General features: G+C 46.9%; 1 protein-coding gene across 1 annotated transcript in view; it reads right to left on the bottom strand.

Annotated features, from left to right (window-relative positions):
* Positions 1-15474, bottom strand: part of LOC106575610 (obscurin-like protein 1) — a 19523-nt gene extending 4049 nt beyond the window's left edge. Inside the window, 19 exon segments of the mRNA XM_045699110.2 lie at positions 88-354; positions 959-1225; positions 1489-1758; positions 1899-2165; positions 2436-2705; positions 3191-3466; positions 4098-4373; positions 4557-4832; positions 5108-5383; positions 5689-5961; positions 6130-6290; positions 6581-6695; positions 7690-7965; positions 8170-8436; positions 8587-8892; positions 9180-9440; positions 9659-9928; positions 12182-13576; positions 14978-15474. Of these exon segments, the coding sequence (XP_045555066.2) occupies positions 88-354; positions 959-1225; positions 1489-1758; positions 1899-2165; positions 2436-2705; positions 3191-3466; positions 4098-4373; positions 4557-4832; positions 5108-5383; positions 5689-5961; positions 6130-6290; positions 6581-6695; positions 7690-7965; positions 8170-8436; positions 8587-8892; positions 9180-9440; positions 9659-9928; positions 12182-13457 (5650 nt within the window). The 5' untranslated portion in view covers positions 13458-13576; positions 14978-15474.

The following is a 15474-nucleotide window of genomic DNA, read 5'->3' as shown; positions in this document are numbered from 1 at the left end:
GTACAAGCACTTTGTGACATCTGCTGATGTAAAAAGTGCTTTATAAATACATTTGATTGATTATTGATGATGATGATGATACCTCACCCTTGACAGTGAGCCTGGCAGAGGTCCGGACTCCCTCCGCAGAGAAGACGATGGTACCCGTGTCCTCCAGGGTAAGGTTGGACAGGGTGAGGCCGTGGACCAGCCCGTTGCAGCTCACCCGCCAGTGGTTGCTGGGTTTGACCCGGATGCCGTCCTTCTGCCAGACGCCCTCCACGTCAGTGTGAGACAGCTCCACCTCGAAGGAGGCCGTCTCCCGCTCAAACGTGTCCGTCTCCGCCAGACCCTTACGGATGGCGATCTTACGGGCTGTAGAGGTAGAGACATTGACAGAAGGTTAAAAGATAACATACCTAAAGCCATCACTCTATAGTCTATAGGATACTATTGTAAGATGACATACCAACATTTCATCCATCTCTCACCCACAGGGCTTTACCCATTGTTGTTTCAGTGCCTGACGGCTGGCAGCACCATACATGATAGTGAAGGCCAACATTCATTGTAGCTGTTGTTGACAGCTACTATATTCAAAGGCAAAGTAGTTGCAAATAGAATCCTGGACTCAAGCTGTTGTTTTATTAGCTAAGCATAACAGGACACTGCCATTGTGTTGAAGACTTTGGTTCATTACTCTAACTGATGAAATCCTATTCATATCAATAATTATAAACTGGGTGATTTCGAGTCCTGAATGCTAATTGGCTGACAGCCGTGGTATATCAGACCATATACCATGGGTATGACAAAACATTTATTTTTACTGCTTAGTTATGTTGGTAACCAGTTTATAATAGCAATAAGGCACCTGGGGGTTTGTGGTATATGACCAATATACCACAGCTAAGGGCTGTATCTGATGAAATCCTATCATTATCAATCAGTATGACATGGTGTTTGGACATTGTCTTACGCTCCACGTTGAGTTTGACCTGCGTGCGGTCGTGCAGGGTTTCACAGCGGTAGGTTCCGCGGTCAGAGAGGTTGAGGTTACAGATGGTCAGGCTGCGTTTGCGTCCGCTCTGGCCCAGGGTGTGTCGGGGTCCTGGCTGGATGACCACACCCTGCCTCATCCACTGGACCTCGCCCGTGTCCAGACTGACCTCTGTTTCCATGGTAGCGTCTCCGTACTCCTCGGCCATTACCGCCTCCATCTTCTTAGTGAAGGTCACCTGAGCTTCTGGATAACGCCGGAAGGACAAAACATTACTGTTAAAGGGATGGTTCACTAAGAATACACATTTGTATGGTAATCCACTTCCTTAGGCTTCGTTTGAGTTATTTATGTAGGTTTGTTGACTGAGAACACTTTCTCATTTACAGCAACAACCTTGTGAGAGTCGCCTGCTCCCATCTGACACTCAGGTCAAGCTAAACAAGTGCATCTCAAGTATTTGAAAGTATTTGCCATACATATTTGACCCAGGTCTGCTGTGGACTCACCCTGTACTTTGAGGGTGGCTTTAGACACGTTCCCCTCAGCCTCCACTGTGATCTTAGAGGAGTCCAGAATCTGACAGCTCTTGATCACCAGGGTGTGACACAGGCCGTTCTGCGTCGCCTGGAAACGGTCACCCATGACGACGAGCTCACCGTCCATCCCCCACACCAGCTGCACGTCCTCTGGCGACACCACGCACTTGAAGGTGGCGTCCTCTCCCTCTAACACCATGGTGTTGTGGAGCTCTGTCAAGAATTCTACCACGCGGGGCACTGGGGGGATGGAAGGGAAAGGGAGAGAAGGAAAGAAAAACGAATGACGGGCTCGAAGGTTTGTTGATTAATTTAATTAGGGGTATTAATTCTGGTCTGGAACCAAAACCTGCACCCATTTTGAGGGCTGTACTACTTACTCTCGACTCTGAGCCTGGCGGCGGTGCGGTCATCCTTGGACTCGCAGGCGTACTCCCCCGTGTCCTCCCTGGTCAACCTGTGGATGGTGAGGCTGCGTTCCACGCCGTCGGCCCGGATGGTGAACCTCCGGCTGGGGACGATCTCCACGCCGTTCTTCAGCCACTGGACGTCCGCCTTGGGCTTACACACCTCACAGCGTATGGTCACCATGCCGTCCGCATGGGCCACGGTGTCGTGGAGCGGCTTGGCAAACTTCACCCTCATCTCTGAGATCACAAGTGAGAGAGAGCTGTTAAGATTGGTGATACCTTCTATCGCCCTCTGAAACCCCATTCATAGTGCATTTTTTCAACCCCACGTTGCTTTACAAGACTTTAGTCATTCACAACAGCATTTTTATGTCACCTTTTCTTATTGGGATTTGGATTATAGCATCATATTAACCTCTGTTGGTTAAAGAAACACAGTACTCCCCCCTGATCTTCAGCTACTATATAATTAGATAAAGACAGAATGGGAACATGGAAGTTAAAAACCTTTGACTAGCAGACTGAAGTGCATCTCGTCTGTGTTGGCGTCTACTGTGTACTCTCCGCTGTCCGACCGTCTCAGCGGGTCAATGGTGAGGAACCGGGTGGCGCCGTCGACCCCCGTGTGGAAGCGATCCCCTATTACGGGCGTCCAGTCCTTGAGCCAGCGAACGGGAGCATTCTCCTTAGACACAACCCCCATCAGCGTCACGCTCTCTGCCTCGTAACCCGTGATGATGTTCACTGCCTGTTTGTCTACGAAGGTGACAGGGGAGTCTGGGAGAGAGAGAGGGAGAGAGAGAGAGAGAGAGAGAGAGAGAGAGAGAGAGAGGGATAGAGAGAGAAAGAGTAAGAGAGAGAGAGAGGGAAGAGAGAAAATAATGAGAGAAGGTGCAAAAGAAAAGGTTCACACCCTATAGTATATAGTATACATTTTAAAGTTAAAGTTTATTCCACTGTAGACATGGCCTCGTTTCGACTACAGATGTAAGATCTTAATTTGATCACTCTTTTGTTGCTGAGAATTTTCCTGCACAAAAGGCTTCTAAAGTGTGTAATTTCCACTTTAAAATGTCAGACTTGTTTTACCCTAATGAAAAATGTATCAACTACAAAAAAATATATTAATTATAATCCACATAATAATTCACATTTCCTGTTTCTGTAGGATTATTTTCCTGCTGTAGCAAACTGGCTCAAATTAACATCCTACATCTGTAAGACTGTAAACACCCTTTTGTCCATATAGCCCAGCCAATTACCTTGGATCTTCACCATGGTGACCATCTTGTCATCGATAGCATCACACATGTACTTCCCAGAGTCTGAGGGCAGGATGTCAGAGAGGATGAGTTTCCTCAGCGTGCCGTAGCTCTCGATGTAGGTCCGGTCATCGCTAGTCAGCTGTCTGTCATTACAGTACCACTGGACAGGGGCATTGGCCCGGGACACCTCACAGGCCAGGATTAGGTCGTCCCCGGCAACCATCTCCTGGTAGTCTGCGTCCTCAGAGTTCCCCAGGATGGTCACTGGAGGCTCTGTAGAAGGAGCAAGAGACTTAAGTTTTTTGGTTGATTTAAATCAGATGCGGTTTTCATAGGTATTATTAATATGTTACCAGATCCACCTTGCCCTCTGAAAGGCTAGGAGGAATTATTTTCCCCATAGTGCTTAGTTTTACAGTCACGACTTCCGCCGAAGTCGGTCTCTCTCCTTGTTCGGGCGGCGTTCGGCGGTCGACGTCACCAGCCTTCTAGCCATCGCCGATCCATTTTCATTTTCCATTTGTTTTGTCTTTGTCTTACACACCTGGTTTCAATTCCCCAATTACTTGTTCATTATTTAACCCTCTGTTCCCCCATGTTTGTTTGTGAGTAATTGTTTATTGTATTGTGGTCCGTATTTGTGGCCTTGTATTTATATGACGTGTATTGTTATATTATTGAGTAAAATTGCTTTCATTACTCATATCTGCTTTCCTGCGCCTGACTCATCTCACCAGCTACACACAGACACATTACATTTACACCTATCCGGTCCTCTAAGATCTCTACAAGTACATAGGGGTAGGGGGTAGGGAATGAGGGGTAGAGGTATGGGGTAGGTGGTAGGGGGTAAGGGTTAGGGGATAGCAGATAGGACTTGATTTGTGATTAGGTGATTCTTTACCTTGCACAGTGACATGGAAGGTGATGTTGTCATCTCCGGCATCAAGGAAGTAATCTCCGCAATCTTCCAGCTCAGCGTTAAGGATCACCAGGGACCGGAACGCCCCTTCTTCCTCTTCACAGAACCTCTCGTTCTCGTTTAACCGGCGGCCATCTTTGTACCACTTAGCGACGGCATTCGCCCTGGAGAGTTGACACTCCAACTCGATGTCATCAGAGGGCAGGGACTTGACCTCTGTCTTGACTTCTGACCTATTCACAATCTTCACTGCGGGCTCTGGAGGGAGAAGGTTCACATTTGCAGAGTCAATTCCATTTGAATTCAGTCAATTTAGGACATGAAATCCTCGCTTCTTAATATATTTTAAAATTTTTGCATTAGTATTTTTATAATCTCCTGAATGAATTAAATTGTAATTGTGTGAAAACAAAGTACCATTCACCTCCAACCATCTCTTACCTGACACCTTGACCTGGAAGTCGATGAGGTCATCTGAGGCAAGACAGGTGTATTTTCCAGAGTCCCCAGGGGCGGGCGTGTGGATGGTGAGGCGGCGGATGAGTCCGTCGTCAGTGATGGTAACATCACTGCTCTCCTCCACCTCTCCTCCATCCTTCATCCAGATCACCTCAGCGTTGAACCGTGACACCTCGATCTCCAGGACGATGGGGTCTCCAGAGAAACAGTCCATTACGTCAGACATTGTTTCAGAGCGGGCCAGCTTCACAGGAGGCTCTGAGAAGAGGGGATTTATATGGTTCATTTCTATTCTTTGAACAGAATATTGCAATATGGGAAATTAGCAGACAGCAGAAAGCAATACATCAAAACAACATAATATAGATACCTAAAATCTAACTTATAAGAAATCATAGTGAACAGTTATATTAATAATATTATGTATGTCCATTCATCTCACATAGTTGAAAAATACAAATCAAAGATTGAAATACTTGACCCGGACATAGCTAAACCTCTTACGCTGAACAGTCAGTTCACTGACCACATACCTGTAATAGTGACCAGCCATGTGACCGAGTCATCCTCTGTGTCACACACATACTCTCCTGTGTCCTCCACAGTGGTCGTGGGGATGACCAGTGTCCTGTGGGCTCCCTGGACCTCCAGGATGAGAGAGGCACTCTCCTCCACCTCCAGCCCGTCTCGGTACCACCGTACCTGGGCATCGGACTGGGAGATCTCACAGCTGAGCTCCAGCCTCTCAGAGGTCAGGCTGGTCAGCTCCAGCTCAGACTCAGTGGGGGAGACGATTCGCACCGGAAGCTCTGAGAAAGGGAGAACAACTTGCATTTAAAAGGAAGCGATTGAATATATATATATATATATATATATATATATATATATATATATATATATATATATATATATATATATATATATATATTTAAATAGAAGTTTGGATATGAAATTGTCTGACATAAGATTAAATTGTGTAATAGTGTAAAAAAGGTAAATTAAATAATTGTCTTCTGATAAGGGGGATTGGTTTGGTAGGAGACCCCAAAAAATGAAATGATTACACTACGACTCACAACAAATGAACCAGGTATGGAACCTTGGAGTATCTTACCTGTGATGGTGACCTGAAAGAACACAGAGTCTCCATCCGTGTCGCAGACGTACTCTCCGGAATCTTCTGCCGAGCCGCAGAGGACGGTCAGCCTCCTGTACGGTCCCTCGGACGTCAGCTGGACGTTCTCCGTCTCCAGGACCTGAAGGCCGTCCTTAAACCAGTGGACCTTACCGCTGGAGCGGGACAGCTCACACTGCAGCACCACCTGCTCAGAGATATGACCCTCCATAACCACGTCCTCCTTGGGCTCCACGATCATCACTGGAGGCTCTTAGTTTCAACAAGGGAAAAGGAGCATATGAATGAGCATATTCTACCACCAGGATAGGAGAATTGAGGTTTGCATCATCATCAAAGTCTCGTCTTTGCTCAACACAATGGAGTCAACTTCACCGGTTACATGACATGAAAACATGTAGGCTAGTGTACAGTACATACCTTTGATGTTGACAGTGAATGAGAGGCTGTTGTCTCCTGATTGACAGCTGTAGGTTCCTGCGTCTGAGGTCTCAGCACAACGGATGATCAGTCTCCTCATGGTGCCCTCTGTTTGTATGGTGATGTTATCACTGGCCTGGACCTCAACCCCATCCTTATACCTGGAGGAAGGTCATGACGGACAGGACAATGAACCTTCAGTATTCTTGATTAGTTGAATCAGGTGTGGTGGTGCTTGGCTGGAACAAAAGCCTGAACCCCCACTGGCCAACACGGCTCTCGCAATTGTTGAAACTTCGTAATAAGCCTACTTATATTTTTTACAGTCTGAACATGATCAGATCCCACTAAATGAACGACAGTCTAAGCTGAAATGACATCCGGAATAATGACATCCAGGATAATGACAACCAGTTTGTGTTTCCTAGCGGTGTGTATGTTAGCTGTGTACCAGGTAGCGTTGGCATCCTCTCTGGAAACCTCACAGGTGAGCACCACAGGATCCAGCTCCATGGCAGACTTCTGGAGCTCCTCCTCAGGGACCTCACTGAACTGCACAGGGGGACCTGGTGGGGGAGAGAGAGAGGGGGAGAGGGAGATGGTGAGCTACCTGGGGAGGTTGGATGGTCATGGTTAGAGTTAGCGTTTGGTTGTGGTTTGGAGGAGGAGGCTTGCTGGGTTGGAGGGGTTGGAGTGAGTAGTGGAGTGCTTTGTTACAGAGTGATCAAACTAAGCATGCTCTTCCAGAGGTTTGTTCAGATACATATCAGAAAGATCAGGACAGTGAGTGGGAGGAAAGATATGGGGGTGAAAAACAGGTTAGAGAAGACTCAGAGAACATTTTCAAACTTGCATTCGTTTTAGAACAGAAGCCACCACATTGGGTAACAAGACCAAGAGAATCCTGTCAACAACAACAACAACAGAAGATGACTAGCCGGCACAGAGGAAGTACAACACAGTATTAGGATTCCCTCAGAGAAAACACAGAACAACAATCTCTGTTGTTCACCTTTGACCTCCACCTGAAACACACTGACATCATCAGCTGTCTGACACATGTAAACGCCTGAGTGGTAGAAATCAGGCGATTGGATAATCAGCGTCCTTGTATGCCCATCCTCCTGAAAGTCTACACCAGGCAGGTTGAAGATCTGCTCGCCATCTTTGTACCAGTAGACTTGGGCATACGGGTCTGATAGGTCACAGTGGAGAACGGTGGGCTCACCAGCCTCAGCGGCCTTGGTCCTCTCCTCTTCAGGGAGGTGGGAGAACATGGCTCGCGCAGCTCGGGGTGTTATGGGTGATTGGTTAAGGTGGCAGATATGGGATGGTCAGTTAGCCTGGGTGATCGTTAGCATGAATCAGCGTGAATCAGTATGACATCATGGCTGATGGTTGAATAAATTCATGTTAAATTGTGAATTCAAAGAGATGGTCAAACTTATGAAAAACCTCCAGTATGGAAAGTTGATGTTTATATGGAAAATTGAACATTTCTGGTTGAGAGTGGATGTTAATGATCTCCATGACGACCAAACATGACATACAGTAACTCACCTTCAACCTCCACGTTGAATTTGATGACATCATCCATCGTCTCGCATGTGTACACGCCAGAGTTGGTGAACTCAGCCGATTGGATAACGATCCTCCTCATGTTGCCTTCTGATTGGATGTTGAGGCCGTCTGTCACCTGTAGCTCCACCCCATCCTTGAACCAGCCCACCCTGGCTGAGGGGTGGGACACCTCACAGTACAGGACCACAGGGTCACCAGTCTCCACCCTCTTGTTACTGTCGGACTCTGACATTGGGCTGAACTTCACCACAGCAGCTGGAATGGAATCATTACCCGAAAAATATGTTCAAGCAGTATTCAGTATTCTAATATCATGCAATTGCATATCATTACAGTACCAACAAGCCTAATGTAAATGTTAAAACAGTCCTTGTTATAAGGCCTCCTCAATACAGATTGTCTAGCTTGGCAACATGATCATGTTATTTCTCTTTACGCTCCACCGTCTCCAACACCTACCTTGAACCTTGAGAACCGCTGAGTCTCTGACTCCATTGGCGATGAAGGTGACCTCTGCCTCGTGGTCTTCCACCTTGGTGCTGTGGATGATCAGGGAGTGCTGTGTCTTGGTCTGTTGGATAGAGTAGCGTTGGCTGTCCTGTAGCTGGGTGCTGTTCAGGAACCAGGTACCCGTCACCATCACAGACAGATCGATGGAGAACAGGGCATCCTCCCTCTCCGTCACCTCACAGCCCTGGAGAGGGGTCCTGATCTTGGGACCTGGCACTGAGAGGTGAGAGTTCAATGAATTTCCAATGACATCCAATGACATCCAATGAATTTCCATATAGCTGCAGGGTACACAAATACCATAGTGCATGACAGCCTTTCATTCCTGATCACATCAACATGGTTTCTCTCCAATTCAGCGCTCACCAAGATGGATGACTTTAGGGAACTCCACGTGTCCACTACGACCATACTTATTGATGCAGCAGACGCGGAAGCGGTAATCGCCCTCGCACGGTACGCTGTCTCCCATGACCTCTGCGGAGGTCACCGTGTCGGAGGTCGCACACCTCAGCCACTCCTGCGATCCCACCTCCTGTCTCTCCAGGACATAGACGGAGCGCGTGGTGGTCTGGCTGGTGGGGGCCGGCTCCCAGGAGAGGAGCACGCTGTTGGGCCTGTCCACATCCATCTCCACCCCCACTGGACAGATGGGAGGGCTGTGTCTGGCAGCTGTGGAGAAAACCGAAACAGGGGGAAAGGTACAAAGTAGGTGAGCAACGGTTGCCATAATGCTTGTAGTCTGTCATACGTTTGTTAGTCTCGAACAGATACATTAGGACATGTTGCACAGTATAGCTGGAGTTTTCACCATACTGTGTTCTAGTCCTTTCGGATCTACATGGGTAAATCCCCAAAAAGTTAACTGTAAACTGTGTACATGGCGATTAAACTTTGATTTGATTTGGAAAGTCCCTAAGTAAGGGGCCATGGGTCACTTTGGTCAACATCCACCTTACCTTTGACTCTGAGCCGGGAAGAGGTCTTGGATCTTCCCACAACGAAGGTCACGACCCCAGTGTCCCCGTGGCAGACGTTGACGAACACCAGGATGTGGGTTTTACCAAAGGACTTGAGGATAGTCTGGTGGCTCTCGCGTAGCTTCAGGCCATCTTTGAACCAGTGGACATCCATGTTCTCCTCCTCTACCTCCACACAGAACACTGCGTTCTCCCCCTCTAACACGTCTAGTTTTCGAGGAAGTTTTTTAACAATTGTGCCTGTGGGTGAGACAGAGAGTTGAGGGTCATGTACTGTATGGCTGTATATCCTGGAGAAAAATCATTGGGTTTATAGAAAATAATTTCAAACATAAAAACCCCCATAAAAAACGATTTCTTCAATAGTTCTGATGCTCCAAGATGTCTTTCCTAGACTGTATTAAATGAGAGAATGATACACTGCCATACTTCTTCCATACTATAAGATGTCTACCTACCTTTGACGGCCAGCTCAGCGATACTCTTCCCTCCATCAGGCATCTCACAGAGATAGACCCCATCGTCGTCCGCTCCTACATCTCGGATGGTGAGCCTGCGCCTGGTTCCTTTCTGCTCTATGCCGTATTTACCTCCTGGCTGCAGTCTCTGGTCCTCCAGGTACCAGGCAGTAGGGATGCCCTCATTAGGTACCTCACACTCCAACACGGCCATGCCTCTCTCTCTCACCTCCACGTCTTGCAGTGACCGCCTGAACCGCACCGCTGGAGCTGCACACGGGTGGAAAGGGAGGTAGTTGTGGTTTGGTTTATACACTGTCTGGAAAACATATTGCACTATGTCTCTGTGTAGTATTTTTTCAGTGCTTTAAGCAAATTTTAGGTTGTTTCTACAGTGCTTTAGGCACATTTCCGGTTGTTTTTACAGTGCTTTACGCACATTTTAGGTTGCTTTTACAGTTCTTTACGCACATTTTAGGTTGTTTTTACAGTGCTTTGGGCACATTTTAGGTTGTTTTTACAGTGCTCTGGGCACATTTTAGGTTGTTTTTACAGTGCTTTATGCACATTTTAGGCTGTTTTTACAATTCTTTACGCACATTTTAGGTTGTTTTTACAGTTCTTTACGTACATTTAAGGTTGTTTTACAGTGCTTTAGGCACATTTCCGGTTGTTTTTACAGTGCTTTACGCACATTTTAGGTTGCTTTTACAGTTCTTTACGCACATTTTAGGTTGTTTTTACAGTGCTTTGGGCACATTTTAGGTTGTTTTTACAGTGCTCTGGGCACATTTTAGGTTGTTTTTACAGTGCTTTATGCACATTTTAGGCTGTTTTTACAATTCTTTACGCACATTTTAGGTTGTTTTTACAGTTCTTTACGTACATTTAAGGTTGTTTTACAGTGCTTTGGGCACATTTTAGGTTGTTTTTACAGTGCTTTATGCACATTTTAGGTTGTTTTTACAATTCTTTAGGCACATTTTAGGTCATTCCAGTCATTGGTTGAGTTTTGATCAAGGTATAGCACATTCTATGAGCTACGGTATGACTTATGCTATGATTGATTGCAGAATTTCAACAAACAGTAATTTCAACTACATTTAAAGTAAACTTTTAGGGTTATTTCTTCCAATCTCTCAACATTGCTGTGGACTTTGGCCATGGTCAACATGGTTAACGACACAGCAGAAAATCTGTATTCAGGACACATACAGGACACATACCACAGCTCATGATTCAGCCTCTAAATATAGGGACACACAGAGGCAGTGGGGTGGGCAGGGGAGACATGCAGGAGGTAGGGAGAGAAGGGAAGCTAGGGGGGAGAGTGGAAGAAGGGAAGCTAGGGGAAAGAGACTGGGGGAGGTAGGGACACACAGAGGCAGTGGGGTGGGCAGGGGAGACATGCAGGAGGTAGGGAGAGAAGGGAAGCTAATGGGTAAAGAGACTAGGGGGGAGGTAGGGGAGGGGGGAAGCTAGGGGGAGGGGGAAGAGACTAAGGAGGAGGTAAGGGTAGGAAGAGGGAGGTAGGGTTAGGAAGACGGGTCTTCCGTGTTTATCTCCTCCTATCAAGACTCTATGGCAATAACTCCCTGGTAGATTAGGGATGTGGATGCCTAGACGAGACAGGTACCATTTAATTTACGTAGCCAGCTGACTCAGTGTGCTGTGCTATGGCTGGATCACCCTGGGATTATCCTATAATGATGACTAAACAATTACCAATTACGAGGGTGACTCAACTGAGATCTTTTAGCAATGCATTTCCACAATCTACTGAACTCTCTATAGAGCAATTAGTTGTGACAGCTGAAGATCTAACTCCCTCTCTATGGCATTTCTATGAAGTAAGTATGTTCCTGACTAGCATGAGGGTTTGCCACAATGTTATTCCTTCAAAACGATGATGAAATTAGGTAGGTGAGAGCATGCTTTCATCGTTTCAATCAAACCTGATTGTTGATCATCATGGCGAAGGAATTAAGTAAGGAAAGAATGATGATACAGACATAGGATCTTGATTTCTTTAACCTTCATTTAACCAGGCAAGTCAGTAAAGAACAAAATATGATATACAATGACGGCCTAGAAACAATGGGTTAACTGCCATGTTCAGGGGCTGAACGACAGATTTTTACCTTGTCAGTTTAGGGAATCGCTCTAACAATCTTTCGGTTACTGGCCCAACGCTCTAATCACTAGGCTACCTGCCGCCACAATTTGACCACCATGTTGCAGGAGAACTTTCCGTCAATGCAGGAAATTAAAAACTTGTAGTGTATTTGAGGTTTAAAAAGGCTTCTGAAGTTTGTAATTTCCACTTTGAAATTCAAGACTTGATTTTTCCTTATGAAAAATGGATCAACCCCTACAAAAATGTTCATTAACTATAATCCACATAACAATTCACATGTCCTGTTGCTGCAGGATTATTTTCCTTCTGTAGCAAACTGGCTGAAATAAAGATCCTTCATCTGTAAGAAAGAAAAGAGAAGTCCTGAAACACTGCTAAAGCCCTACCTTTGACAGTCAGGTAAACAGAGCTGAGGGTGTGTCCCAGAGCATTGGACGCAGCACACACGTACAGCCCTGTGTCCTGATGTTTACAGTACATCACTTTGAGCGTGTAGTAACCCTCTCTGTCCTCAAACAGAAGGTGACGCCTCCCAGCCTCTAGGGGAGCTCCGTCTTTCTTCCAGATGATCTCAGGCTTAGGTTTCCCTGTCACGAAGCAGCGGAACTTAGCATGTTTCCCCTCCGACACCGCAAATTTCTTCACATTGGCGGAGTTCAGATTGGGCTCGTCCAGCTGTCTCGACAAACCGTGTCTTCCCATCCTGTGCCTCATACTACGAGGTGATGTCTGCCCGTTGCTGTACCCATTTGACGTGGACACCCCGCTCTCCTGCCGTTCCGGGACAAGCTCCACAAGCAGTACTGCGCCCGCCAGCGCCCCTCCTTGATTGTTATGGGCTCTGCAGGTGTAGACACCCCCGTCGGGCATCCGCGTCCGGAAGATCTTCAGCTGGAACCAGCCTCCGTCCTGGCTGCTGACGTTGAAGTGGGCGCTCTCGAAGATGTCGCTCAGCTTCTTCCCGTCCTTCTCCCACACCACCTGGGGCAGAGGGTTGCCTGACAGCTTACAGGAGAAGGCTGCGTCCTCGCCCCGGTCCACCCTCAGGGAGAGGGGCTTGATGAGGAAGTGAGGTCTGTCGTCTGACAGCAGGGGCTCCCCTTCATAGCGCTGCTTCTTTTTCTCCCGCTCACTCCTCTCTCCATTTTCCTTCTCTACCTCTCCGCTCTGTTGGTCTATCTCTCCGCTCTGTTGGTCTACCTCTCCGCTCTGTTGGTCTACCTCTCCGCTCTTTTGGTCTACCTCTCCATTCCTCTGCTCTACCTCCCCATTCTGTTGCCCCCCTAACTCTCCATTCTCCAGCCTGGTTTGCTGCACCCCATTGACCTCTGTCTGTTTCTGTACCCCTTCCCGCTCCTGACTGTCCCCCTCCACCTTCAGTGTGGCAGGGGCGCACGTCTCACCCACGCTGTTACTGGCCTTGCAGATATACTGGCCTGCGTCCTCCAGCCTGACCCCAGTGATGTGTAGGAAGTAGGCCTGGCCCTCCTCCGACAGCCTGTAGCGTCCCTCTGACAGGATCTGTACATTCTTCTTCTCCCAGACCACCTCAGGACGAGGGTCGCCGCCGATCTTGCATTGCAGGACGGCGTCCGAGCCACACTGTGCCGCCACGGGGCGCGAGTAGCCCAGTACACGGGGGGCACCACCGAATATGTCCATGTTGGCTTCCTGCGTCTGTCTCAATCCCTTCTTCTCACTCTGATGGGCAAAACAATTGGGGTCCGTAGTAGGAGTCTCTTGTAGATTGTGTCACACGGTCGTCTCTACCGCATATCAATCTGCAGAGAAGATATGAGTCATAGTACATTAATAATACAGTTACTACATAACTCTCACACAGTATCTAGTGATGTCTTTTATATGTAATTAAGCAATAGGGCCTGAGGGGGAGTGGTATATGGCTAATATACCACGGATATGGGCTGTTCTTAATGCACGACGCAACGTGGAGTGCCTGGATACAGCCCTTAGCTGTGGTATATTGGCCATATATCACAAACCCCCGAGGAGCCTTATTGCTATTATAATCTGGTTACCAACGTAATTAGAGCAGTAAAAATGAATGTTTTGTCATACCCATGGTATACGGTCTGATATACCACGGCTGTCAGCCAATCAGCATTCAGGGCTAGAACCACCCAGTGTATAATGCCTTATATACAGCCCATCAGCTTTGTCTTGGAAGGAGTACTACAGCCTTTCACTCTGAATGTTCTGCATCTAGTGGACAATGTATTCACTGCTTTGTGATAACAGAAGGACATTGAATACAGCCCCAAGCTGAAGGACAGTGCTTTCTCCTCAGTCTAGTGGTGTTGACTCAGTAAAACAACCCATGATAATGTCTCTGAGAGTAAAGTGGAGGTTTGAATTGACAGTAAAGTAGCGTCTCAGTCAGAACCGAACAGACCACAGCCCTCCCAGCTGCTGCTGTAGCTCAGCCAGAGGAGTATTTCAAGTAGTCTGTCCAAATAAAGACCCTGCCTGGAGGCCTTGTGTCAGATAACAGAAAATCCACACAGTAACATACAGTATGTACACCTTTACTCTCCAACATAAGAGTTACAGTATTATACACTAAAGGAAAATGGGTAGAGAAAATATGATACCTACTGGGATTTTTGGATTACTGTTGATGTGCTACATTGCCTGAGAGACATTCACAATCGAATGCCCACAGGGATTGGTATCAGGAAAAGAGAACTCTAGAAATGCCTAATACTTGCTGTCATTGTTGCTATACTAGGTTTAGCTATAACTTTTCAAATGTATTGTGGTGCAGTTGATGTTCTTATAGTTTGTCTGTAGCAGCTGTAGGTTTCGTCTCTGGCAGACAGGGGCTATTTCCCAATACAGAGATAACTCTCTCTCTCTCTCTCTCACATGTGAACACATGGCATTTGATACTGCAGCCAATGTGTCTAGATGCTGCAGTATATTCCCTCCAAAAGGCTTTCATACAGTACATTTTACTGGATCATTGCCATTTACCCAGTTATTTATTTGGTTATCATGGGGGCAAAGATCCTGTTGATAAAAAAGCTATTTTATTGACTTCCAGTGTTCTCCAAGAGTTGCTGAATTTCCTCTTCACTCTCATAGGTGACGTGAAATAATACGCAATCAGCGTCGCTTAAATAATGATACAATCGTACAAACTATGATAATCAGAATCTTACCAGTGATTCCAGGGTGACACTTCCTCTGTTCCACATAGACAATATAGCCCACAAATTAAGAGCCACTCTTCAGAATCTCCTCCCAGGGTTCAAGCAGATTTGGACCCCTTTGATTGGAATGACTTTTGACCCAGGTTTAAGTCTGGTTCAGCGTCCCTTAAAATGGCCGCCTGCTCTGTCCGGTAGGGATATGTTTCCCGCTCTCAGTGGTCTGCTGCAGTCCTGCTCTCTCACTAAGACAAGAATGTCTCTCAAGATGTCCTGACTAAATAAAAGCTAAATGAGTGTCTTGATCAACTTCAAACCTTTGTTCCAAACCGCATCAAACAGATCCACAGCTCTCAAGGCTCGTCCTGTTGCTGTATCTGTCCATCCAGTGAGGTGGCTGTGGCTTCTGGAAGTGGTGGGGGTCTGGAGCTCCTGTACAGGGACCACACAATCCACTCTGACTGCCTGGTGGTTTGCGTCACCCGCTCCTAAGGCGCCCTGTGTGTCAA

The sequence above is a fragment of the Salmo salar genome, chromosome 17 (assembly GCF_965601325.2).
Source record: "Salmo salar chromosome 17, fSalSal1, whole genome shotgun sequence".
In the NCBI taxonomy this organism is placed as follows: Eukaryota; Metazoa; Chordata; class Actinopteri; order Salmoniformes; family Salmonidae; genus Salmo; species Salmo salar.
The sequence above is the reverse complement of the archived record's forward strand: the minus strand, read 5'-3'. Positions and strand labels throughout refer to the sequence as shown.